The sequence below is a fragment of the Metarhizium album genome (assembly GCF_000804445.1).
Source record: "Metarhizium album ARSEF 1941 chromosome Unknown scaffold_19, whole genome shotgun sequence".
Taxonomy (NCBI): domain Eukaryota; kingdom Fungi; phylum Ascomycota; class Sordariomycetes; order Hypocreales; family Clavicipitaceae; genus Metarhizium; species Metarhizium album.
In genome coordinates, this window is record NW_024467593.1 from 3,471 (window position 1) to 29,569 (window position 26,099).

General features: G+C 52.5%; 8 protein-coding genes across 8 annotated transcripts; 2 read left to right on the top strand and 6 right to left on the bottom strand.

Moving 5' to 3' along the window:
* Window positions 1-2,533: 2,533 nt before the first annotated feature.
* MAM_06187 (aspartate carbamoyltransferase catalytic subunit) lies at window positions 2,534-8,367 on the bottom strand (the record flags this gene model as incomplete). The annotated part of the gene is made up of 3 exons (XM_040824985.1): window positions 2,534-2,593; window positions 2,670-7,672; window positions 7,758-8,367. 3 exons carry the CDS (start codon window positions 8,365-8,367, stop codon window positions 2,534-2,536), a joined length of 5,673 nt encoding a protein of 1,890 aa, XP_040676891.1.
* Window positions 8,368-10,737: 2,370 nt separating this feature from the next.
* MAM_06188 (glutamine repeat protein-1) lies at window positions 10,738-12,541 on the bottom strand (the record flags this gene model as incomplete). The annotated part of the gene is made up of 3 exons (XM_040824986.1): window positions 10,738-11,134; window positions 11,209-12,100; window positions 12,274-12,541. 3 exons carry the CDS (start codon window positions 12,539-12,541, stop codon window positions 10,738-10,740), a joined length of 1,557 nt encoding a protein of 518 aa, XP_040676892.1.
* A 1,115-nt stretch (window positions 12,542-13,656) lies between these two features.
* Window positions 13,657-14,959, top strand: MAM_06189 (histidinol-phosphate aminotransferase; the record flags this gene model as incomplete). Its single annotated transcript, XM_040824987.1, has 2 exons — window positions 13,657-13,730; window positions 13,813-14,959. The coding sequence occupies 2 exons, from the start codon at window positions 13,657-13,659 to the stop codon at window positions 14,957-14,959; spliced, it is 1,221 nt and encodes a 406-aa protein (XP_040676893.1).
* Window positions 14,960-15,435: 476 nt separating this feature from the next.
* On the bottom strand, window positions 15,436-17,022 carry MAM_06190 (mannan endo-1,6-alpha-mannosidase-like protein; the record flags this gene model as incomplete). The annotated part of the gene is made up of 3 exons (XM_040824988.1): window positions 15,436-16,719; window positions 16,791-16,873; window positions 16,941-17,022. The coding sequence occupies 3 exons, from the start codon at window positions 17,020-17,022 to the stop codon at window positions 15,436-15,438; spliced, it is 1,449 nt and encodes a 482-aa protein (XP_040676894.1).
* A 1,954-nt stretch (window positions 17,023-18,976) lies between these two features.
* Window positions 18,977-19,771, bottom strand: MAM_06191 (uncharacterized protein; the record flags this gene model as incomplete). Its single annotated transcript, XM_040824989.1, has 2 exons — window positions 18,977-19,402; window positions 19,604-19,771. The coding sequence occupies 2 exons, from the start codon at window positions 19,769-19,771 to the stop codon at window positions 18,977-18,979; spliced, it is 594 nt and encodes a 197-aa protein (XP_040676895.1).
* A 1,570-nt stretch (window positions 19,772-21,341) lies between these two features.
* MAM_06192 (uncharacterized protein) lies at window positions 21,342-22,044 on the top strand (the record flags this gene model as incomplete). Its single annotated transcript, XM_040824990.1, has 2 exons — window positions 21,342-21,613; window positions 21,681-22,044. The coding sequence occupies 2 exons, from the start codon at window positions 21,342-21,344 to the stop codon at window positions 22,042-22,044; spliced, it is 636 nt and encodes a 211-aa protein (XP_040676896.1).
* A 528-nt stretch (window positions 22,045-22,572) lies between these two features.
* MAM_06193 (Large-conductance mechanosensitive channel) lies at window positions 22,573-23,141 on the bottom strand (the record flags this gene model as incomplete). The annotated part of the gene is made up of 2 exons (XM_040824991.1): window positions 22,573-22,930; window positions 23,002-23,141. 2 exons carry the CDS (start codon window positions 23,139-23,141, stop codon window positions 22,573-22,575), a joined length of 498 nt encoding a protein of 165 aa, XP_040676897.1.
* Window positions 23,142-24,496: 1,355 nt separating this feature from the next.
* On the bottom strand, window positions 24,497-25,651 carry MAM_06194 (Actin cortical patch SUR7/pH-response regulator PalI; the record flags this gene model as incomplete). The annotated part of the gene is made up of 3 exons (XM_040824992.1): window positions 24,497-24,987; window positions 25,085-25,457; window positions 25,520-25,651. 3 exons carry the CDS (start codon window positions 25,649-25,651, stop codon window positions 24,497-24,499), a joined length of 996 nt encoding a protein of 331 aa, XP_040676898.1.
* Window positions 25,652-26,099: the final 448 nt, after the last annotated feature.

The window sequence follows — 26,099 nt, forward strand, 5'->3', positions numbered from 1 at the left end:
AAACTATAAGGCTAGTTACCCTAGACCTTCCTAGGGTTAAAACAGCCCTAAGGCATATTAATATATATAATGCCTAGATAAGGCAGGCCTATAAAGAAGGAAAATTCAATATAAAATACCTAAAAACCTTAGAAATGCCTGCTAATAGCCTTATAAAACCCCTTATAAAGCAAAAATTCTATAATTTCAGACAATAGCTAGGCCTATTTAATATTAAAGGCCTTATCTTAGCTAAAGAAGCTATTAAAAATTTAATAAATTAGCTATATAAGCTATATCTGCTTTTTTATCTATTTATTATCTATCTTTTTACCTATTTTATCTATCTTCATTACTTATTATTTATCTTTTATTTATATTTCCTACTTATTATAACTTACCTAGCTATATTTAATATATAGCTAAGGGGGTATATTAGCAGTAGATACTGCCTACTAGAAAAAACACCTATAAAAACAAAGGAAACAACTGCAGTATACAAATTGCCTACAAGGAATATTTGTATACATTTTATATATAAGAATTTAATATACTTTATGCCTATATTTCTTTATATATATAAATAAAGTTAAAAGAGGAATACTAGCTAGAATTCAATAAAAAGACTAATAAGCTATAAAGGCTAATTTACTCTATAGCAGGAAAGCAGCTATAAGAGTTATTTTTAGCCTCTAACGACAGCGTTTTTAAGTACTTTATTGAAGTTAGTTATAACAACTTTAGGCGCCTTAATTTTGTATTAATTTTGTATTTAATTAAGGCTTAGCAAAATCCATTAAAAGGCGGGTTTATCCTCTTTTATTGCAAGAGTAAATATAATATTTGCGCTAGAGTTCTAGTCTGTAATAGCAATTACCTAGAATAGGTATAATCTATAGCAGTTAGTCTTATAAGTATTATTTATATAGAGAACTTAAGGGAAAACTTTCTATTAATTAATATAGAACTTATAGGTCTAAATAACTAATTCTAAATAGCTCTTATTATTATATTTAATAATATATAGTAAATCTTGCTCTTTAAGAAGCTTAACAACTTATTGTATTAAAGAAAATTTATTAAGCTTCTTTGCATAAGCTTTTGCAACTTAATTATAAAGGTCTTTATAGCAAAAATAAACCTCTATCTCTTCTCTTTCTGCTGTATTATAAATAATATTACTTATCTTACAAACTAGAAGAGCTTAGTATTATATAAAGTTTATAAAGTGCTTTATTTAAGTAACTATAAACCTTTAATATATTAGCTTAGCTAATAGGTTAAGAAATTAACTATAATTATACTAATAATATATTACTTTATAGGTCTAAACTTAATTTATATTAACTATTATAGTTACTAGCTAAAGCTTAAACTTATAGTTATTCTTTTTAGTAGCAGCTTATTAAATTCTGCTTGCTTAAGATGTCCTTCTAGAGCTATAATAGTATAAAAAGCTACTATACTAAGGCTACTGCTTTCTGCTAACTTTAATAAACTTAATTATAAAGCTTTTAATAAAAGTAGTACTATTTGCCTTACTTTAATTCTATAAATTATTAAAAAAGTAATTAAAGTTGCTATAAGCTCTTAGTAGTAGTATTTTAGGAATTAAGCAGCTAGAATCTTTATTATTAAGCAGCAGCTTAGAGTTATTAAAAGAGGGTTTAAGCTGTACTTTAGGGAAGATATTAAAACTTATAAATTTAAGTAGATAAGTATTATCTATTAAAAATATAAAAAAAGCAGTATTTTAGCGTAATTATAGAGTTTAAAATTAAGCTTAATATTATATAATTTAGTAATATTATTGTAGAGTTGCAAAAAGGCCGCCTAGGCGGCTGCACTCTATTTTTTTTGTTGTTGTAGAGTATTTTCGTAAGACTCTATAGTTGCCAGGGCAATATATATAAAATTATATAGCAGGGCGTGGCGGGTCAGGGTGTAGGCCTAAAATCGGGGTGGGGCGGTAGCACGAATAGATAGAGTTAGTAGCACGAATAGCACAGCCTAATTACAACTTGACATTGCAATTTAAACTACCTAGGTAGGTACTTAGTAATTTACACAAAGTACGGAGTACACGCTCAAGTACCCACAAGTTGATCAACACATGCATGCACGTACCCAACGTCACCAACGTACCTTTCTTTACATCCATCCATGACTTGCTGCACACAACTCGTGTACACGCATCTGACAAAAGAACCCAAATACGCAAAACACGCACGCGCACATGCATCTTTAAATGTACAAGTCTCCGCTCATACACTCATACACGCAATCGGATCCAGCGACTGCCATCATCATGTATGCATATAGGCGACACGTTTCATAATACCCCAGGCATGGGACTCAAATCCAGCCACGAGCTGTGACTACCCAATATGAATACCTTCAAACACATTAATTTTATCGACAATTCAAGGAAATCCTCGTCTACGCCGTCGTTGTTCACTTTTAACTTTTCTTCCTCGTCCCGTCATATGCCCTGCCGAGGGTCCTGTACTGGAATACTGGAATTCGTCTAAATGAAAAGCAAAATCAACATGGCCTACGAGGAAGCCATAACCAGCGCCAAGAGCGCCATTCTGCAGTACAGCCCATAACGCATCTGTAAGGCTAGTTAGCGACTGTGCTCCTCTGTCCATGAAACACCGTTTGCATGGCCAAGGGACCGGATGACTTACCTGTCTAAAGTAGGCCGCTCGCTGGTCGAAATCCACCTCCTCTGCCACCTCGTCGTTCCTCGGCAGAGGATGCATGACCACCATGTGGCTCTTGGCGTGCTTGAGAGTGGCATTGTCCACGCGATACGAGCTCTTCACTCTCTCGTACTGCTCCGCCGTCTCGAATCGCTCCCGCTGCACACGGGTGCAATACAGGACATCACTGCGGGAAATTATCTCAGGAGTCAGATTGTCTGACTCGACGAGCAGCTGGCCAGATGCAGCCAGTTGATCCCTGACATCTTTAGGCAACTCTAGTCCCTTGGGAGCGACCAGCTGTACTTGCACCTGATAGTGGCGGAGCAGCTGGACCAAGGAGTGCACGGTACGCCCGTACAGGAGGTCACCCAGGAAGGTAATGGTCAGGCCCTGGACAGTACCAAGCTCCTCACGGATGGTGAAAAGGTCGAGGAACGCCTGGGTAGGGTGTTCTTTGCTGCCATTGCCTGCATTGATGACGGGGACGTCGCTATATTTTTCGGCAATGTCCACGGATTTCTCGTCCGGGTGGCGGAGAACAATAGCGTCACCGTAACAAGCCAAAGTACGCAAAGTGTCCTGGAGAGTCTCACCCTTTTGAACAGATGAGTTTGTGGCAGGAACGGAAACATTGCGCCCGCCCAGGCGCTGCATCGCAGCATCAAAAGACGCAGATGTCCTGGTGGAAGGCTCGTAGAAAACACTGCACAGGACACGCCCACGCAGGATATCCAAGACTCCTGCGCGCTGGACGCCCAGGCGCATTTCCTGAGCGACCGTGAACAGCAAATGCAGGTCGGCACGAGTGTACTGCTTCACAGACAAGACATTGGCATTCTTGAAGACCGAAGGCTGGGATAAGATCTTGAGAACGGAGGCGCTGATGGCGGAAGTCTGGACGGTCACGGGCAGGGCAAGCTCGTCAATTTGGCCGGCGCCACGAATAGGGGAGGCAAGCGTGGCATCGCCGCCACGCCGTCGAGGGCTGACCGTAACCTGTCCGATGGACGGAAGGGAGGAGGCCTTCATCTCGGGGGTCTTCGCAGTGACGACAGGCGCCGGGGCGTACACCTCGCTCAGCTGGAAGTCACGCTTGGAAACGTCTAAGTAAACGTGCCGAGCGATGGCCTCGACCAGAATCTTGGCGTTCTTGACGTTGGTCACCAGAGGAATCTGGTAGTCAACGGCCATACGGCGAGTCTTGTACCCCTTGCTCATGTAGTTGGCTGGGCGGCGATACTTGTTGTTCGAAGGCAAATTGATGTACAAATCAATCGTATTCTTGGCCAGATGCTGGGTGAGAGAGAATTCGGAGTTGATGTCTTCATCGCGGCCGAGAACTTCGAGGTACTGAACCTGAACACCGTGCTCCTGCAGGAAATCCGCAGTGCCAGCGGTAGCAAACAACTTGTAGCCAATGCGCTGGAGCTTCTGAATCGATGGCAGCAACTCCTTCTTGTCCTTGTACGTGCCAATGGACAGAAGAATGTTGGCCTTGGGAATTTTGAAACAAGTAGACAGCAGCGCTTTCAAGTAGGCCTCGTACTTGTCCACACCGAAGCAAGCAACCTCACCGGTGGAAGCCATTTCCACACCCAGCACCGGATCAGCACCGGACAGACGCGAGAAACTGAACTGGGGTACCTTGACGCCAACACAGTTGGGCTGAAGGCTGGTAGCGGGATACTCCTGGAAGGGCTGGTGCATGATAGCCTTGGTGGCCATCTCAATTAAGTCGACACCCATGACCTTGGAAACAAAGGGGAACGATCGAGAAGCCCGGACATTGCACTCAATAACCTTGATGTCGTTGTCCTTCGCAATGAACTGAATATTGAAAGGACCAGTCACGTTCAAAGCGGCACCAATCTTGCGCGTGGCCTCCTCGATTCTCTCGATTGTGGTCTGTTCTAGATCCTGGGGGGGTAGGATGAGGGTAGCGTCGCCAGAGTGAACTCCAGCGTTCTCCACGTGCTCAGAGACGAAGTGGCCAACAACCACGCCATCTTTGGCGACAGCATCCATCTCAATTTCCTTGGCGTTCTCAATGTACTTGGAAATGACGACGGGGTGCTCTCGAGAAACCTCGGCAGCCTGAGCCAAGTAGCTTTCCAGATCCTTCTCGGAATAGACGGTGTTCATAGCAGCGCCAGACAGAACGTAGGATGGGCGGACAAGCACTGGATAGCTGACGGCATTGCAGAATTCCCGAGCCTCGGAGAAGCTGGTGAGCTCCCTCCAGGTGGGCTGGTCAACCTCGATGCGGTCCAGCATCCGAGAAAACTTGTATCTGTTTTCGGCCATGTCAATCATCTCCGGTGAGGTGCCGAGAATCTTGACGCCAGCTCGGTGCAGCGGCAGAGCAATGTTATTAGGGGTCTGGCCACCCATAGCTCCAAGTACCCCACTAGAGGCCTCCAACTGGTAGATATCCAAGATGGTTTCGAGGTTAATGTTCTCGAAATACAGTTTATCGGCCTCGTCGTAGTCAGTGCTGACGGTCTCGGGATTGTAATTGACCATGACGGTTTTGAAGCCAGTTTGCCGTAGAGTTCGAATGGCACGAACGGAGCACCAATCAAACTCGACTGAGGAACCAATACGATAAACACCGGAACCAAGAACCATGACGCCATGATCATGAAACGAAACATCGTGCTCGCTGGCATTGTAAGTGAGGTAGAGATAGTTGGTGAAGGCAGGGAATTCGGCAGCAACAGTATCGATCTGCTTGACAAAGGGTCGAACGCCTGCCTCGAGTCTCATCCTGCGGACAGCAATTTCGTTGGAGTCCCAGAACTTGGCAAGCTGACGATCACAGAAACCGAGACGCTTAGCCTGAAGTAGCAGGTTAGGAGATCGGGCAATGTCCTTTGTGGTATATCGGCTCATGTCCTTGGCAAAGTCGCTCAAGCCCTTGAGCTTGCGCAGGAACCACTTGTCAATCTTGGTCATCTCCCAGATCTTGTCAACCGAGTAGCCCTCATGCATGGCGTTGGCAATGGCAAACAGGCGCTGGTCAGAAGGCGTCTGGAGCTCATCGTCGATGCTCATGAGTGCTTTGGTCTCGTTAAAGCCGAGATTGTGGAAGTCGATGGATCGGATGGCCTTTTGAATGGCTTCTTCGAATGATCGGCCAATGCTCATGACCTCGCCCACGCTCTTCATAGAAGAACCCAGCTGTGTAGAGACACGGGTGAACTTCTTCAAATCCCATCGAGGCATCTTGACGACAACGTAATCAAGAGACGGCTCAAAACAGGCGCAGGTGACCCTGGTCACGGAGTTCTTGATCTCCTTGAGGGGAATACCAAGACCCAGCTTGGCCGCAATGAAAGCAAGGGGGTATCCGGTAGCCTTCGAAGCAAGGGCCGAAGACCGAGAGAGTCTGGCATTGACTTCAATAATGCAGTACTCTCTGGAGAACGGGTTCAAGGCATATTGAATATTACACTCGCCAACAACGCCAAGGTGACGAATGACGTTAACGGCAGTGGTTCGCAGCATGTTATAGTCCTCATCAGATAGAGTCTGCGAGGGGGCGACGACGATGGAGTCGCCGGTGTGGATGCCCAGAGGATCAAAATTTTCCATGTTGCAGACTGTGATGCAGTTGTCCTGCGCATCTCGGACAACTTCGTACTCAATTTCCTTCCAGCCCTTCATACTGCGCTCAATAAGCACCTGGGGACTGGCAGCAAAGGCCTTGTTGCAAAGGTCGAGAAGTTCATCTTCATTGTTGGCGAATCCACTGCCAAGACCACCCAAGGCGTAGGCGGCGCGAACAATGACGGGAAAACCAATATCCTTGACAACTCGCATGGCCTCGTCAACGTTGCTTGCAGAGGCGGACTTGGCGCACTTCTCACCAATGGAGTCCATGCTGCGAGCAAAGAGCTCACGGTCCTCGGTCGTAATGATGGTATCAATGGGAGTTCCCAGAACCTTGACGCCGAGACCCTCGAACTCATCCTTGAGCTGAATGCCCACCTGCAAAGCAGTCTGGCCACCAAAAGTGACGTAGATGGCGTCGGGGCGTTCGTAGTGAATGACTTTGCGGACGAACTCGGCATTGACGGGCAGGAAGTACACCTTGTCGGCAAGGCCCTTTGAGGTCTGAATAGTGGCGATGTTGGGGTTGATCAAGACAGTGAAGATGCCCTCTTCTTTGAGGGCCTTGATAGCCTGGCTACCAGAGTAGTCAAACTCGCCAGCCTGGCCAATGCTGAGACCACCGCTGCCAAGAACAAGGACTTTCTTGACAGAGACACGAGGGTGAAGCCGCTCATTCTCCTCAATCGTCCCACCTGGGAAACTGACGGGCTGCTGAAGGAGCTCCGGGTTCTTGGTGGAGTTGACAATGGTGTTGATGAAGACGTCAAACAGATACTCAGTGTCGCGAGGACCAGGCGTGCTTTCGGGGTGGAACTGGACACTGAAGTATGGCTTTTCGACGTGCATGATGCCCTCGTTGCTACCGTCGTTGGCATTGACAAAGAGCTCTTTCCAGCCAGCAGTCAGAGTACTGGCATCAACAGCGTACCCATGGTTTTGCGAGGTGATGTGGCACTTTCCAGTTACCATGCTGGTACAGGGGATGTTGTGGCCACGATTACCGAACTTCATCTTGCTAGTCGAGGCTCCAGAGGCACGCGCAAGCAATTGATGGCCCAGGCAGATACCGAAAACAGGCGTCTTGTTCTTCTCCATGGCGGCCTGCACGTTCCTGACGGTAACATCGAGGACCTTTGGGTCACCAGGGCCGTTTGAAAGGAAGAGGCCATCGTACTGGTCGCCTGCCTCCTTGGCCAGGTCGTGGTCCCACGGGCAGACCATGACCTCCACACCACGCTTGAGGAAGCACCTCAGCTGATTAAATTTCATGCCAACATCGACACACAAGACGCGAATCGGCCGGCCTGACGGGTGCTTACGGGTGGCCACGGAAGGAGGGGGCTTATAGAGCTTAGGGGTCTTGACAGACACTACAGAAGAAAGAGTCATGTATGAGCAAATGCACTCTTGTCCAAAATGGGAAGTTGTAGCATCGCAGGGACACCGAGAACTCACCCTCAGCAACGAGGTTCTTCTCATTAGGGTTCACCCATTCAATTTGGGCGAAACTCTGGGGCGGGTTGCCATTGGCGATGCCATTGGCGACACCGTTGGTCTGGATCGTCGTCTGAAGTCGCATCCTGCCCAACATGCTGCCTTTTTCTCGAATCTTCTTGGTCAGGGCCCTGGTATCGACGCCGTACATGGCAGGGACGCCTTGCTCCTTGAGCCAGGTGCCGAGTGAGGAGGTTGCCAGGAAGTGGGAAAAGTCCTCGCCACAGTACGAATCGGTGACGAGGCCAGTGACATGAATCTGGGAGGACTCAAAGTGTGCTGGCAGGTCACCGAGAAGCTCGTCCACGGTCTCGCGAGAAGGCACGCCATAGTTTCCCACGAGAGGAAAGGTAGTGACGAGAATCTGTCCGCGGTATGAAGGGTCTGTCAAAGACTCGGGATACCCGACCATGCCCGTCTGAAAGACCAGCTCTCCAGCGATGCTCTTCTGGGCTCCGAAGCTGTAGCCAGTGTATGCGGAGCCGTCCTCAAGCTCGAGGCAGACAAGGCCGTCATCAGTGGCGCTCGAGAAGCGTGCCGAGGAGGGCGGCAGCGCCTTGATAGCGGCCATTTTTGCACGCGCCGTGTGCAATTAGAAAAGGATTTTGGTTCAAGCAAAGAGGGGGGGACAAAGAGCGTGTTGGCGGGGCAAAGTCGACGATAAGATAGATCAGAAGTGCTCCGTGTGCGATGGGATCTGCTAGCGACAGCTGGGCAAGAAAACCCGTTTTCAGAGCTTTCTTGGACAGGTCGAAAGCGTTACCTCGCAATCATCTGTCGCAGGAACAGGATTGATCTCCTCTTCCTCGGTAAAGATTGGCAAGGTTTGCAGATGCGATTTTTTTTTTAAGAAAAAAAAAAAAAGAGGTGAGGAGAGGAGGGAACTCCATTGGTGCACTAGTCTGAATCGGTCTAGTACTCTCCACACTTGACCAGCAAAAAAGAATAGCCACCAAGTAAGTACGTACTCTGCAATGACATGAACCTTGGCATTGGTATTACTCGGCCCTATTGTCCAAGGTGGTTCGGCTCGGACCCGGCCCGGAGTACGGAGGAGCAAGGCAGGAAATCGGGGATGGGAGGCTTAGGAAGAGAGAGGGAAAGGGGAAAAAAAATGGCAGGGGTCCGGCCGGCTTTATAGGCGGCCAGAGGTCAGATTTAGGCCAAGCAGGAGAAAAGAGTGAGGAAAAGCGAGTTCAGGTTAACAGCACAAGCCACCCAAACCTGGGAGTTGACCTGGCATCAAGGGTCTGCGTAGGAGACGCGAAGAAGCACAAGAAGAAATTTCGCCACCTACAAGACTTTAGCAAAGCTTTCTGCGATGCTAAAGGTCAGTCGGTCAAGTCGGTCAGTCAGTTAGTCGTGCCCCGCCCCACGATGAAAAGGTTCGCGAGGGCTCACCTACTTCGCACATACGGAGTACTAAGAGCGGCAATGGCACAGCTTTCCGCCCTGCCTGTTGACTTCTAGACTCCAGTTGCGCCCAGTTTCGCGGTTCAAATCAACGCGTCAACACGTCAATGTAGAAAAATAGCCCGCCTCTGTGTCCAGCACCGTCTACGACAGTACATGACATGACGACTTGTTTTTGGTGTTCCCGTGAACCCAAGTCTTCAAAGTCGTCTGTTATCAAGATGACTGTAAGCCCTAAGAAATCAGAGACCCAGGGGAATCAGATGCTCATGCCGCGACCGCGCTTCATAATTGCTGCTATTCACCATGCAAAATGCATCACGTAACATGTAACATGGGCAGGCCGGGAAGCCAGCGAACTAATATGCCTCTTGCAAAATTCATACAAAAAATCATGAGTGGACCTCGCCGGACCCGATGTCGACGGCGTTTGAGTTCTGTCAGCGACGCGCTCCCATTCGTCAATGGCGTCAATGGCATTTCACAACTCCCGAGGTCGGTTTGCCCCGGTTTAATGGATACTCCCAACACGTCCGTCCACTCGAGCATTTTCATGAATGCACTCATCCAGTGTCTACGTAGTCACTTGTGCTCGTCTAATGGACCTGGGGCTTGCACCCAAGCGAGGAGAGAGCACATTATTCTCCAGAAAGCATAGAAAGCAACGTTGATCGGAATGTAGGCCCCTCGCGCGCCGTCGCCCATCGCCGTCTCGGCCACCCGCGGGCCACAGGAACGCATCGAATACTTGACATAAATCAGCTTCTTTCAGGCTGATGTAGCATAACTCTACAGGCTTTTGGTCTCCAAAATATCTATCCAAGTTTCACCCTGTCGCCCATCCATTGACTTCCCGGACCCCGTCTAACTCTCGGCAAGAGAATGTCCATGGGGCACCTCCATGGCCGCTTCGAAAAACCCGTCCAATCGGTCCCGATATCTCAACACCGACTCCCGAATGGCTACGCTCAGCAATGAGCCCTTCTCTTCTTGTTCCCGAATGTATGCAGTAGACGTGACGCCAACCATACGCCTCAGCCTTCCTCAAGCAAAATCTCATGCTCCCCAATAAAAGACCAATCTCTTTACAACACCGCCCCAATTAATTCGTCTCATGGTATCCGAAGAAAAAGGAAGAATAGAAAAGGCCCCTCTTGTTTTGACCCGTCACCCTACCCGTCACCACAGCTCCGTGTCTGTGATATGTACAAGCCATCTCATCAAGTGCCATGCACCATACCGTCGCACATGCTGAACTCCAAGTATCCAAAACAAAAGGGGGGAGGCGGGAGGAAGAATAGCTCCTTTACGCAGCACTCAACTCCGCTCACCAGAAAGGGTATATGGCATGGTAAAAGTGGACAGCTTTGAGCAAATTATTCCACCCAAACAGCGCCTCATTTGCAGTCAAGTTTTGCCACAAACCCAGCACAGAATTGCCGGAGCATACGTGAACATGTGCAAATTTCTCCGTGATAGCTTCACACGTCTAGATCATGTCGTCGTTTTCGACGCGTCGCCTTTCCCTTTAACCCATCATGCCAGGGTGGCCGGGCGGTGCGGTTATATTTGGCATTTGAGGATTTTGCGCAACGGTGGGACTGGCTTGGTTTTGCCCTTGACCACCAGCTTTTTGTCCAGCACCGGGACGGAAAACGGGCTCCTTCTTCGGGTCGAATCCTGGGAAAACGGCTTGGAGTCGATGATAGAGATCCTTGATAGATTTGTCTCTCTCAGCCCTGTCTGCAACGGGGTCCATGTTCGCATCTTGTCCTTCTGCTCCAATTGGCGCAGCCCTTAGCTTGAGCGAAAGATTGAGGGGAGGTGCGCTGAGATAGGCCGGGCAGGGAGGCACCTTGACCTCCGGTTTTCGGTCTGCCAAGGCGGCCATGTAAGACAGATTTGCCTGTAGTCGCCTCATACACCTGGGGAAAGGGGAGGGGGGCTCATGTTAGCTTGCCAAACAGTGTTACGGCGCCAATGCAGAGTTCTGGCTTACTGAAGGTAATCCTGCTGGAACAGGTTTTCCTCTTCGGTGGGCTTCCTTTCTGCTGGGTTGCCATTTGGAGAGGGGTTCTCCTTTTTAAGCTCTGATTGCGTGGTTTGAATCTGTATTGATTCGTAAAGCAATTCATGGTTGATGTCCAATAGCAGTGCGAACCGCTCCTTCTCCCTGGACTCGGTAGCTGGGCTCATTGGGGTGCCCGATGCAGGAAGGCTCATACCACCGCCGTGGTTGACCGAGAACGTGGGCGTTTGAGGTGTTCCACTGGCGGATTGCGGCTGCGCGTTTTGTGGAGTTTGGTGGTTCTGGGATTGAGGTTGCGGTGTCGAGAACTGTGGTTGTTGCTGATGCTGATGCTGATGCTGATGCTGATGCTGCTGTTGCTGTTGCTGCTGCTGCTGCTGCTGCTGCTGCTGCTGCTGCTGCATCGGGTTCGTAGGGGTGCCTCCTTGGACAACGCTCGGCGGTCTCTGAGGTGTTGAGACCTGGGGCATCGCAGCATTCATCTGGGATTGGTGAGGTTGATGTTGCTGTGGCTGTGGAGGTTGTTGCGGTTGCGGTTGCGGTTGTATTTGTTGCTGGGGTTGCTGAGGGTGCTGTTGCTGTTGCTGTTGCGGCGGCATATGTTGCTGCTGTTGCGGGTGTTGTTGATGCTGCTGTTGGTGTTGCTGCTGCTGAGCTGCCTGTTGAGCTGCCTGCTGTGCCTGCATCCTCTGCATCAATTGTATCTGCTGGGGGGTCATGCCGGGTTGGTTCATCGGATATCCCTGCATGCCACCGGGCATCATATAATTATTCGGCGCGAAATTTTGAGGCATGCCGCCGCCGCCGCCGGGCATCATCTGACCGTAACCGCCTCCGGGGAACTGTTGGCCGTATCCGGGCACTGCATTCGCACATTTGTTAGCAGGCTGCAAGAAGATCAATCGCTGGAACCATTCCAACGGGACGAGAATTGCTCCGAGGCTCTGCTGGACGTTCCGAATAGGAGGGCCGAGCAACCAAGAGATTCGATCATCGTATACCACGTGGACACACACAAAACGCAAGGCAACTCACTCTGCCCATTGGGAGACATGTTGGCCATCCCAGGGTTTTGCATCATACCAGCCGGCATGCCCTGCATCATCTGGGGATTCGCTCCGGGATTGAAACCTCCCTGAGGCCCCATGCCCGCAAACTGCTGCTGTTGGTTGTACATCATCTGAGGATTCGGCTGCCCTGGCTGCTGTTGTGGTGGTGGCGGCTGCTGCGGCTGCTGCTGTTGCTGCGGCGTTCCGGGTTGGTTGAAGGCCGGATTGCCAAAGCCATAGCCGGCATTGTACATTGTGGACCAGGAGCGTCCTCGGGCGAGACTCGGTTGTTTCGTGAAGATGTAGACGACGGATGATCAGTCGTTGGCGACCAAGGGCGTTGCAGCTGGATGGACAGCCGTGGTTTCAATCGAGTGCCCCAGACCGTCTGGAGGAGTACTGACGAATGATGCTGGCAAACAATGCTAGCGCGCAACAATGTGGGATTCCAGATGCCACCATGCAGCGAGACGACGGTAACCACAGCTGTAGCTGCGCTTTCTCGTAGTGTCGTCGTGTTGTCTTGCGCGATACCGAGTTTTGCGCCAAATCGAGTCGCGTCCTGGTAATCTCCGGTCGAGGGCGGCGTGAGAGTCGTGCGAGGCTCAATCCGGGTAATTACAGGGCTAGCGAACATCCAGACCTTTCTTCAGCCTGCGATACTGGGGAAGCGGTGTGGCGGCTATGTCGTCGTTGGCAGCATGAGCTCCGTCAGGCCGGCTCGAGTTGTTGTCACGGAATGCAAGGGAACGACCCCTGGACTACGGGCTACCCTAGACACGACCAGCCTCACCGTTTCTGACTGGCGGACTATTTATTGACCATAGCGCCGTTTACGGGGAAAATTCGGCTCTCCTTTGTCACAACTTCGCGGCGACGACTTCACCGTGATATCTGTGTTGGTGAGAAACTGCCTAGGCATCCAAATAGATGAAAAGGGTCTGGGAGCCTGCTTCCTCTAGTGTCCAGGTGAATTGTTTTTGGCTCTAGATACTAGATACATGGGCGCTGGGCCTGGCCGCTTGTTGCAAGTACCTGCGTATGCAAGTAGGCGAATGAAGCAACTGACCTTCTTTCAGTTTTCTTGCATCCAGAATCTATTTATTCTTGTCAATTCTTACTTGTCCAACGACTGGGAGCTGCATGAATTCCCCAATGCAACTTGATAGAAAACGCGCATCAAGCAAGTACCTAGTGCAGGTGCCCTAACTTAAGGCAGGTACGAAACGTGCTCGGCCGCCGACGAGGCGCGACCCGCTTCCCGCTCCGTCCTCGGCGGCCGGGACGCTCCATTGATTCGCCTCAACCCGCAGAGAAACCGTCCGTCCATGACCACGAAGCAACGTCGACCCGACCACTGGGCCACACAATGCCGCCGTTCAACCTAGAAACTTGCGCGCGACCCAACGTCCTGGCCCTGCAGCCGTACCGCTGCGCTCGAGAGTAAGCAACGGCCCGCCCGGCAAACCCTCCCAGATCACAATCGTCCGTCTAACGAGACGTGGTGGGTAAAAAAAAACCGCAGTGACTACAAAGACGACGGCTCCAACGTCCTCCTCGACGCCAACGAGAATGCCTACGGCCCCTCCCTCGACGCGGCGGCCGCCCAGCGCGCCGGCTCGCCGTCCCTCGACGGCCTCGATCCGCTCTCCCTGCACCGATACCCCGACCCTCACCAGCCCCAGCTGAAGCAGCTGCTCTGCCGGCTGCGCAACACGCACGCCCACACGCCCAAGTCCCTCGGGCCGGAGAACCTCTTCGTCGGCGTCGGCAGCGACGAGGCCATCGACGCCCTCCTGCGGTGCTTCTGCGTCCCCGGCAAGGACCGCATCCTCACGTGCCCCCCGACGTACGGCATGTACGCCGTCTCCGCCCAGGTCAACGACGTCGGCCTGGTCGAGGTGCCCCTCACGCCGGGCCCCGAGTTCGCCCTCGACGTCCCGGCCGTCACGGCCGCCCTGTCCGCCGAGCCCGACGTCAAGCTGGCCTACTTCTGCTCCCCCGGCAACCCTACCGGCTCCCTCCTCGCCAAGCAGGACGTGGTCCGCGTCCTCGGCCACCCCACGTGGAACGGCGTCGTGGTCCTCGACGAGGCATACGTCGACTTTGCCCCCGAGGGCTCGTCCCTCGCCGAGCTCGTCGCCGAGTACCCCAACCTGGTCGTCGTGCAGACCCTCTCCAAGGCCTTTGGCATGGCGGGCATCCGCCTCGGCGCCGCCTTCGCGTCCGCCCCCGTCGCCCGCTTGCTCAACAGCATCAAGGCCCCCTACAACGTCGCCACCCCGACGAGCGCCCTCGCCCAGTCTGCGCTGCGGGACCCCGGACTGGCCGTCATGAGGGGGAACCGGGCCAAGATCACGGCCCAGCGGGAACGCCTGCTCGCGGAACTACCCAAGATCGAGGGCGTCGGCCGACGGCGCGGCGGCACCGCAGGCAATTTTCTGCTCTACGAGATTCTAAACGCGCACGGAGAGTCCGACAACTCTGTCGCGCTCGCCGTGTACGACAAGCTAGCCCAGCACAAGGGCGTGGTGGTCAGGTTCAGGGGCAAAGAGCACGGCTGTCAGGGGTGCTTGCGCATCACGGTAGGCACCGAGGACGAAGTGACCAGATTTCTAGACTCGCTGCGCGACACTCTGGCCGAGGTGAGGCGCGGCCGGCCCGGCAAATAGACAAGAGGTGTGGTGTGTGGTGTGCCGGTAAATCACGCACCAGGGAGAAAGTAAAACCAACACTCAATAAACCCACGTAAAATCCGGTCATGCCTGAACAATTTCAGTCCTCCATCTGGGCCCATGTCTCGTTTGTACAAGATCTGCTGTCCAGTTTGAATCGTCGTCTCCAACACCGAGCTTTCCTTTCCCGCTCGTAGTATGCCATGCCGTGTTGCTGTGTACCTCAAATTGGGAAAATACATGTATGCGTATGCAGCTACTGAATGCTGACCCAACCAGCGGATACTTGTGTTTTTCCTCTCCAGTAAACATGCTTCCCTTCTTTTTCTTATCCTTTTCCCCTTCTCTTTATGATACTTGTGTGTTTTTCCCTCTCTAGCGAACATGCTTGCCCTCTCTTTCTTGTCCTTTCCCCCCTCTCTTGTGCGATGGACAAGTTACCTTGAGGCCAGACTCTCCGAGAGCCCGCAAGTCTACGTCAGACCCCAGACTGCGACGATGCTTGCCGACGCCAGGGCCAGCATGGCCCAGCTGCTGACAGCAACGGCGGGTGACTCGGATTTCCTAGGCTCCCTCCCGTTGTCAGGGGAAGAGGTAGTTACGGGGTCAGGAGAGGAAGAAGGGGTCGAGACCTCGCGCTTGCTCGACAAGGCGAGGTTATTGGCGTATATGTCGATGGGCTTGAAGTCGGCTTTTTTGTTCCACCGGATGTCCTTGGCCTCGAGGGGCGCGGGAGAGCCTTGGACGAGAAGACCCTGGACGAGTTCCAGAGCAGACAGTTGGGGCCCGAGAGTCGGTTCGCCGCTGAAGCCCCCTTCGTACCATCTCAATCCGCATTGGCGGCCGCTCTCGCCGCCTGTGCAAGTGGCGACGGCTGCTTTGACGGTCGAGACGAGCAGAGACTTGACGTCCGGGCTGAGCGAGGGCGTGATGCGGGACGTCTTCCACATGAAGCGAGCGAGGATGGCCTTGAAAATGACCATGTCGTAGTTGCACGAGTTTGTCTGTTCACACTCAAACTCCCACATGATGTTCTTGTCGTTGCCGGTGAAGAAAATCTTGGCCCCCTGCCTGAATAGTTTCTCAGTCCGCTCCTTCCACTCCGGCTTGCCGGTGTGCACGTGCATGACTGCAGCGCCGTAGAGGAAGATGCCGGTCGTGTACGAGAAGGACTTCTTGTTCGTCTTCTTGCAGTCGGTGCCGATGTCAGCGCCATCATAAACTTGCAAGGTCTCGCTGTCAATGAAGCCGACTTGGTAATTCCAGTCCCAGATCTTCTCGGCCCAATCGAGGTAGGTACTGTTACCGGTCGCGCGAGCCAAGCGTGCGGCAAGTTGGAAGAAGCCGCCGTTGCTGACAGAGTTCTTGTACTTCAAACCGTTGGGGTTGCTCTCCAGGATCTGCCAGAAAAGACCGCCGCCGCACTTTGTCGTGTCCCAACGGCCGACGAGCTGGTTGAAGACGTTGATCCCAATGTCGAGCCACGAGGGGAGGTCTGGGTTGGGCTGTGGAAAGTTGCGCTCGGCGGCCGTCAGGACGGCCGAGCCCCAGAAGAACAAGTCGTCGTTGCCTTCTTCGTCGGCATGCTCAGGAGGCATGTAGTCCTTCTTGGGACCCAGGTTGGTAGGGGCCAGCAGGGCCTGGATGACAACGCCGTTGTAGCTGGGATCAAGCGTGTAGTGGTAATAATCCAACAAGGCTTCGAAAAGAGCACCAGCTACCCACCAGTAATATGGTTTCTTGACATTTCCAAAATCCTGGAAAGAAAGAGGGATTTCAGTATGGACTTCTTTGCGTCAGGCGTGCGTGGATGATGGGAACGGCATACCCTCGACTTGGGATCTGTTGTATTGCCCGAGTAGTACGTCATGGTCTCGTAAGCAAGTGTAGAGGCGACGTTGCGAACAGAACCTGGGACAATCGATTGGCGTTTGATTCAAATCAAAAATACTGTACTCACTCAAAGGTCGGGACTTACTTATGCTGTCAACATCAACGTCCTTTGGCGCAAAAATACCGCCCATGGCAGCCGCCGCCTGCACACTTTTCACAAACTTCATCCTGACAGATGTCCAAAAACGAGGGCCGTACCAGTGATTGCTGCGGACCGAGGCCTTTTACATGAACAAACATTCATAGAAAGGGCCGTTGGGACGGGGAATTGATCTTGGTGGCACAAGACGTATGGGGTGCGTGTGACAAAATAATGGAACCTCGTACCGCAAAGATGTGAAGGTATTTCCTGACCGAATTGCAGGATAGAAGGAAGAGAAGCAAGAAAGCAAAGAGACAAAAAAAATAGATACGATTTGTGAGTAATGCGTGAAAGGAGAGGGGCGTGAGCAGGGGCAGTACTCCCCACGTATGCTGTCTATTGTCGTCCCTGGGCAACACCTTGGATCATAAGCCTATAGCCTGAGGAGAGAAACAGAAAGGAACAAGGTACAGAAGTGGAGGTCATCGATACAGGAATTGTAGGCATGAACAACGGGGTCAATAAATGAGAAACGAAACAAAGCGGCTGGCGCACAGCCCAGGCCCATGGGTGGAAAGGAATACAAAGTGAGCAGACAATGGAAGAAAGCGGCTGCCCCGACGGAGGGACGCGCGGCGTGCCACCTCTTTATGGGTTTGCGGCTAGGGTTTCGCTTTTCGAGTGTGTGGTCACTGGTGATGCCGGTAGTAGTAAGTACGGATGCCACGCCGGCAACGCATAGGCGAGGAGGCGGCGTGAAGGCATCTTCCAGCGAGCAACACGCGTCAATCAAAGGGCCAGGCAGGGGTGATGCTATGCTTGCGGTGGCCATTGACTTTTCGGATGGCTCAAGGCGAGGCCTGACTCAGGTCGCTTAGTCGAGTCCCAAGCCTCGTCCAAACATGAGATCCACCTGCCCCGTGGAGGAGTCAGGACTCGCGCGTAGTTGTCATGCGAGGTGCTCCGTACTCCGTAGAGGCCGCTGGAATCGGGATCGACGGCCAGAGTGGCTGGTCGCATGGGCGCTCATTGCGTCAAGAGAGACAGACGACAGACGTGTCTTGGATGCTGCCGCGGCACCAAAAAAAAAAGGGAGACTCTTCACGAGGAGTACTTACTCCACAGTGGTACTGGTCGTAGTACGTACTCCGTACTTACTCCGCGTTTCGTTTTGGCGCGCGCCAAGGGAGGCACGGCGCTGGCCAGTCAGCAAGGACGATAGACAACCAACTCCAGGCTAAGTACGTAGTACGTACTCCGTGGGACTCGGGAGAAAAGGTACGGCGTCCGGGGTACGGAGTACCGCACGCACCATTACGACGCTCCGTCGCACCCAGCCATGTTGATTCGGCGGTGGACACAAGCGCCGCCACGTCTCCTGGCCTGGCGTGGAGTTCTTGAGTTCTTGCCCCTGGACCCTGGCCTGGACCATTGTCATCAAGAGACGACGTCAACTCCAAGGATTGGCTGGCATCCGCCCAGTGCCGCTCCCTCTGAAACAGAGGACTCCGCCTAGATGTGTCAGGACTCGGATTCAGATGTCGGGCAACGATCGCATGACCGCCACGAGGCCCACGTGGTCCAAACGACAAAGCACCGTTGAACGACTCTGTTCAGTGCCGTTTTCAATCGTTCCAGCTGCAGAGACTGCCAGCTTGCACTGTCCGACACATGCTGCCATCTGACGCCAGCTTCGCTATTTATTCGACACGAATCACTGAGCACGTATTGCTTAATCGACCGAGAATCGAATGTTCAGGCAGGTCAGGGCAACGCCGGCTCATGCTAGGGTTGATGCCGCTCCAGGGAATACATCTCCATCCAGTGCAAAGCGCCTCAAAAACCACCAAACAAAATGCCCCCCCCTCCCCCAAAAAAAAAAAATAAAAGGGCACCCATCCTCTGCATGCTTGTCCCTTCTGTTTTGTACACCATGTGTGCCGACAAATGCCATGGCCGACACCCAACGTCCTGTTCTGTACGGGTATATCCAAATTCCTTCACCTTTGCACTCCTTCCGGGTGATAGTGTCCCCGTTCCTACATAATAACGAACCGAGTAAACATGTTTAACAGCGCCATTGCTCGGGCCCAGCTTCGATTCGACTGCAGCCTGTCGCCTGCACCCCTCTGTGCGGGAGTGGCATTGTACGTTTGAGACGGAGGCGCCATTGGCACGGCGACATTCGTCGCCGTCACGTCAAGCGAGTCGTCCGTCTCGGTCGGCTTGTCGGCGAGGGTGAGAGTGCCCCAGTGAATGTTGGACCCGGTCAACGTTGACGTCCACGATACCTCCGTCGGTCCAGTGTACTTCCCGTTGGTGTAGCCGGAGCAGTAGCTGGAGTAGCCGGAGCACGTGGCTGCCGTGGTGCCCCTCATGTTGCATTCGAGATCGGCGATGCTGCGCAAGAGGATGGTCAGTTCCATCTTCTCTCTTCCCCGGCGGCAGCACACGAGAGGGCCGTACTATGTCGAGGTCAAGGTGCCGTGAAACTCGAGTGTGCTTGGGCCCTCGACGATGATGAAGGGGAATTCAAGTGACAGGTCGCAAGCAACCGGAGTCGCCGTGGGACAGAAGATGGTGTATTTCGTCTGGCTTGCCGTGCGGTTCTGTCACGCGCTGGTCAGACAGGGTCGGCGTAAAGCAACGTCGGGCCCCAGACATACCGTCGAGATGATGCTGCCCCGAACGGCAGACCATTGGGCTTCGCCGTAGTGCGGTATGAAGACGGGCGCCGTAGTGACTGCAGGTGTCGGGGTGCCATTGGCGCCATCAGCACTGCAGGCCGTGGGGAGAGCCAGCAGTGCGAGGGCCAGGGCTCTTGAGAATGTCATTGTCGCTAGAGTCGTCATGACAGAAACGGCCGGTGTTGTTGGGCACCGTCGCGACTTGTGACTATCGGGCGACTGTTACTGGCACTGCTAGCTCTGGGGTGTGGCGACGTCCGTCTGACGGGAGACGCCGGTGAGCGAGACATGAGACGAAGGCAGGAGCGGGAAAATGGGACAACCAGTCATGGCGACGGTGGACAAGAACCGCAGGCCTGGTTAACTTCGTCAAGGACTCAAGGCTCAAGGTCAAGGGTCTTGGCTGTGGTGCCATGGCGCGATGTATGATGGTCCTAGTAGTTAGTTAGTTACTTACTGCACAAGGAGTGGTCGTTGGTTATTGAGTTGATGCCAAGATTGAGCCACATAATGGCATGGCATGCACTCAATGCTCGGCTCCGTACGACGTGTCAGAGGGCAACACCCAAGGATAAATGAATTTCGTCCTTCCATACAGAGTAGTAAATTAAAATGTCCTTGCTTGGGGCGCCACGGCACGACGGAAATGCGGTTGCAGGGCCAAGACCCCGAACCATTGGCGCCAAGCCTTTGTGGGGGCTGACAAAGTACCCGCGTCAGTCATCCATCACCTGCATCGCGGGTAAATGGTAAATGGGATCACGGGTGGCGGCATTGAGTTCAAGCCCCTGTGAAATGCAATTTCGACTCCCATGCTCCGCACTTGTGCTGCTGCTTCTATTTTTGCATTGTTCGGCTTTCGGCTTTTCTTCTTCTTCGTCGTTTTTTTTTTCTTTTTTTTTCGGGTTGTCGGGGGACGGCGTGATGCGTGGGCGACCGTTCAACGGCCTCTCAGAGCCGGCAAACCAATGATGAATCGCGCTCGACGACGGTTCGCAAAGCCTCCTGGTAGAAGCGTGGAGAGACATCGTTCAACAACGCCGCCAGAAAGAAAGGATGACTCCACAGCAGTACAGCGAAAAAAAACGAGGTGGCGTGGTTGTATCGGGCCGCAACAGCACCGGCCTCAAGACGGCTTTTATCCCAAGCACAACATGGCCGAGCCAACACAGAGCCATCACGATTCATCACATTCATCACCCCCTCGGGCCTCAGCGCACCAAGCATCAAAGAAACTCGTGCAATTTGCGGCCCGTTATGCCAGCTCCACAGCCCGGGCCCTGAGAACCGACCACCATTCAGCTACTGCTTCCAACTCGCTCGTATTTGCATCTAGTCAACAGCGCGGCTCGCGGAACGGCGGCCCCCGTTGTGCTGCTAGTGGAGATGTGGTCATTAACTCGAGCCCATTAATCCCAAGTCTGGTTAGCAAAACCAACAACTCGCTCCCTACTCGGTCGAGTCACCTTACCGCCCCGGCCTACATAAGCAGTTAGTGTCGCGGGCGAGCCGTTGTTCCCCTGGCAGGGAGTCGGAGTCTGGCTGAATCCAAGACGGTTAAAAAGGCTTCCACGCTCGTTCGAACCGCTCCTCTTCGCTGTTCCCCCCCAGAGCCGCGTTGGTTTTGGCGGCTTCATATTCTCCTTCTCGTCCTTCGTTTGCGTGGTAAACGTCTTCTTCTTTCATTTACAGAAAAACTCCAGAAACCCTCGTCAACATGGTCCGCGCTGTGTCTTTCGTTGCCGTCCTGGCTGGCTCCGCCATGGCCGCCGAAACCACAACCGTCAGCTTCCTCGTTCCTGGTGACAAGTCGCCACTTGTCGGCTCCGTCGTCAACGTCGACTCGAGCGCCACTACCCTCGCCGTGCATTGTCCGTCGGGCACGCCCTCGGATGAGTGTGGCCTGCCACAGATTGGTGCGACCATTACCCAGGGCGAATCGACGTGGGAGTGGAACTATGGCATGTCCCAAAGCCAGCTGGGGGTTTTGTACGTCAACTCGTCTTTCCCCAGTGCTCTGTGCTCTTTAAGACTCGGTACTAATTGGGGGCATCAGCACCCAGAAAGCCAACTGCAAACTCGACCCGTCCAAACACGTCGCCGCCTGCACCATCGATGTCACCGCAGCCTCGGAGGGAACCTCTACCCAGACAACTGTAACCGGCTACGAGACTTCCATGTACCCCGTCACCATCACCGCCGGCGCCGAAAAGCTCTCTGCTTCTCCTGGGGGAAGCGCCAGGAATGGCGGATCCAACAGTACGTCGGCGACGGCGACGGCGGCCAGCACCGCGTCTGCTACCGGAGGCTCTGGCACTGCCGCCGCCACCACCACCACCAGGAATCTCGCCCCGGCCATGACGCAAAATGCTGTCTTGGCCGGCGTTGCCGCTATTGTCGGTGGTGTTCTGGTCTTGTAACTTGGTCAAGATGGTGGTCGAAGTAAACGAGTCCACGTTACGAGACGGATGTATGTAGTAGCGGCTCAGTTGTGTAGTATTTCTTGTAATGTATTAATTTCAAAGTATCTCTCTCGAATGAAAATATCACATCACATCCCAATGACAAGCTGGAGATTGTCCATGGAACAGCAGAAAACTGCACAACCACCTATTCGTGCCGTACCTTGTCCCAGGTACGCCGCCTGGTCCAGTTGCAAAAACAACGCTCTTTCGATAAACGCAAAAAAGAGGGGACAAAGAGGGAAAGTCCAGAACCCAAACCTTGTATACAATCACCCAATGCCGATAATTATTACTATTCATGGCCGAGATGAAAGCGTCGCCTGCCTAGGCACGCATGACGCAGCCTTCCCATCCCTCCATCACCCCGTCCTGTCTTCCCGGCCGTCCTGCCAGCTCGTACAATTAACGCACCGCAAGCACTACAGAAAACCGTCAGCACCGAAAGCCTACCACCACCGCCCCTCTGACCTGAAAGCCCCCGACCTACCGACCGACCTTCTCATTGATCTGCTTCCGGCAGTACTTGCACTTCTTGGTATACTTGATGATCGGGTCCCGCGAGACCAAGGTGTATACGTGCGCCAGCCCGTACAGGGCAAAGCCCACCATGACGAACGAGATGACCTGGTAAACAAACGACCCGTAGGCCATGACCACGGCCCCGTCGTCCAGCGCCTGGCGCAGCGTGTTGTACCCCGTGCTGCTGTTGTACGTGTCTCCGGGCCGGAGCACCGCGAACTTCTCCTCGACGTTCTTGTTGATCGGGAACATGACGGCGAGGGGGGGCATGAGGATAGCGCTGACAAAGGACTTGACGAGATCGGTGAAGACGTTGGCGATGCTGCGCAGCAGTTAGCAGGCTCACTGCGCACCGGGCCGGCAAGCCGGGGTTTCTGGTGAGTGAATCAGCACATTAGACCGAAGGCGATCTGGAGAATGTTGCCCTGGAAGGCGAAGTCGACGAAGCCATCAAAGAAGCGCTTCACCTGATGTCGGCCTCGGCTGAGCAGGGATTCCGTTTCGCCGGTGCCGTTTTCGACGTCGCCTGGCATTTTGTGCCCTTCTGTTTCTGGCCTGCTCTTTGGACCTGTCGCCAAGGCGAGAATGCCTGCGTGGCGTTTGCAAATGAATGCGTTTGGATGGGAGAGGAGCGGAAAGGAGGCTTGGATTGGGGCGACACAGACACACGCAACCAAACCACTGACGGTGACACAGCGATGCCGGTGACGTTTCAGTGATGCGGCCCCACCCGCTTGTACTTGCGGACTCGGGCCAACAGCGAGAGGTTGTGACGGTAATGTGTCGATGGAGAGGTGAACAGGGCGCAGATTTGAATATCCCGCGTGTCGAGCTGGATCCTGGACGACCAAGAGGGTCCTTGTTGCCAAAAAGCTAGTGTATCAGGGTCCAGATTCCGGCACTGGCATCGATTCATACAGCAACGTGTACTCCGCACGTAGCTATAACACTAGTTCCAGCACGTTGAGCAAAGCTACAAAGCGGGAATGGCATGGAAGCATATTTGGCGTTCATTTAGAAAATCGTTGCTGTAAAAATCAAAGCTATTTGTCAAGTTGACTTGAGAGAGTGTGAGACCAGGAATGAAGACAAAAAAAACAAAACAATGGAGAAACGGGGATTTGAACCCCGGACCTTCTACATGCAAAGCAGACGCGATAACCCCTACACTATTTCCCCTGTTATTACTTTACAGGTGTCTTATTTACACTTACCAAGGAATCAGCACTTTAGCGCAACGCGTATTGATACTAATCATATGATCAATGGATACAAGTCGTGAGCTCGACGAAGCAATCGAAATGATTTGCTTCAAACTTTTCAATTTCTTCAATGTTCCTTCATTGCTTCGGCCCACTATTAGACTCTTCAATTTCGAGCCTCTGCAAGAAAGCTCAGCACCACATCAGTGAGACCTTCACATCAATCGCCTACCCGGGACGCTCGTACAAGAAGGGCTCGAGACGACTACGAAGCTTGTTTTCCAGCCCACCAAGGCCTTATTTCTCCGCACTTGATCGCTTTGGACATGAAGGACTCGGGATGGTTGCAGAAATTATCTGAATTATCAGAGTGTGGCCAGCAGGTACTCGGAGCCATGAGGCGAAAAGTAATCTAACTTCTAATCGACGGCGCTCTAAACGTAGCAGTGAGGACTGCACTTGCGGCGTCATGCTCTTTGTAAAACATAAAACAAGGCATTGTGGTACCACAGTAATCTGCGCTTTATGCGTAAAATCCAGGTTCACATTCCCAATCCAATTTTTCACATGATTTGGGAAGCTAAAGGGGAAAGAAAGAAAAGAAGAGAAAAGGAAAGAATAGGAAGGGAAAGAAACGACCGACACTGGTGGTTCGCTCATGGAAAAGCTCACGCTCGACATGGAGATCAACTCCAGGGCTTTTCCCTGATGAAAAGTCTCTGCCGCCTTATCATGCAGAAACGGACCATCCAGAACAGCATGACAAAGCCCATGAATCCCGTGGACACCCAGCTCAGGGCGTAGAACTTGGTGCCTCTGCTCGCGGAGAGGCCGATCGGATTCCCGATTTTGTTGACTGCCCCAACGCCTGTGCTTGTGGCAACGGTAACGATGATGCTGCCTATGAAGATGCTGAGAAACCCCAAGCCACCAATGACGAAATTGACCAGGGCGAAAATACGCATATCGGGCTTCAAGAAGGCAGCCACTCCACCCACTGCCGACACGAAGCTAAGGCCTGCGCCCAAGGCGTACATGATAAGCAGGCCGAGGAGGGCATTGTTGAGGACGTCGAGCGTGTCCTGGATGCCTTGGGGCCACTTGATGTCGGCGAGGTTGAGTTTTGCAGGGCCAATTCCGAGTTCCTTGTCCAGGAGCTCCGTCAAGTTGAGGCGGTCTATACGTTCTAGGTCAGTTTTGACTTTTTCATGTTTTTGTTTGAGTCACAATTGCACACTCCCTCCCCTCGAATCCATGATGGGATGTGCACTTACGTGACGGATTTGACGAAGTACATTTGGTAACGTTCAGCTCGACATTCGGCGAGCTGGAATTTGGCTGGAAGTAGCCCTCGCACGAGTCCATGATGTGCAGCGAGTACCACTCTTTGATACCAATCTTCTTGACAATTTTGTCTGCGATGGAGCCAGTGATATCGTTGAGTTTGTCCTTTACGCCGCTCGTCTTGTCATCGACCCAGTCCTTGACGTCGCCCAAAACATTGCCGCCTGGAATACTACTGATGCCGGGAATGCTGATGCGTGGAGTGAGGCCGCCTAGAAGACCACCGCCCCCTTTCTTCTCGCCATCCTTGTCGTCTTTGTTGCCCTTGCCGAAGAAGGTGTGTCCGACCATGGAGGTGTTGAGCTACAGCGAGTAAGTATCGGAGCCGAGTACGGGCTTATCTTTCCGTGTATGCAATTCCTTACCCTGACCACGGCATAGTCTTCCATGAAACCTGGTTCGCGGCCCGCGAACAGAGCCAGCATGGATAGTATGAAGCTGACGACGGCAAGGGCCACGGGAAGGAGGATGACGAATTGACCGACTGAAGGTTTCATCGTGTAGTTCTGGTATGCGGTTTCCCTTTCGAGTTTTCTTCCCCTTTTTTTTACAATCGCGCCTTGGTACGCTGTCGACGACTTTCGTATGAAGAAGTAAACAGTGAGACCGATGGTAAAACTTCAAAATGCAGAAACAACTAAGCAAGTAACGGCTTCCCGGGGCTGGGGTATTATAAACGACGGCTCATCTTTGCGGGCACAAAAAGAAGAATAGACGGTCATTCATGCATCTTGGGCCACGAACCCACCCATCAGAGTGCAAGTGTTGTACAATATGTGCATCTTTGTTTGGATCATTCACCTCTCCGGCTGGATAGCCGAAATCCAACCAAGGCGTTGTTGACACCCCGGGCAGCAAACAAGCACTGCAGGCAAAGCGCGTGCTGCCGCTGGTTGAAGAAGCCATGAACAAGGGTATGCCAAGGAACGTCATCCCTTTGACTGT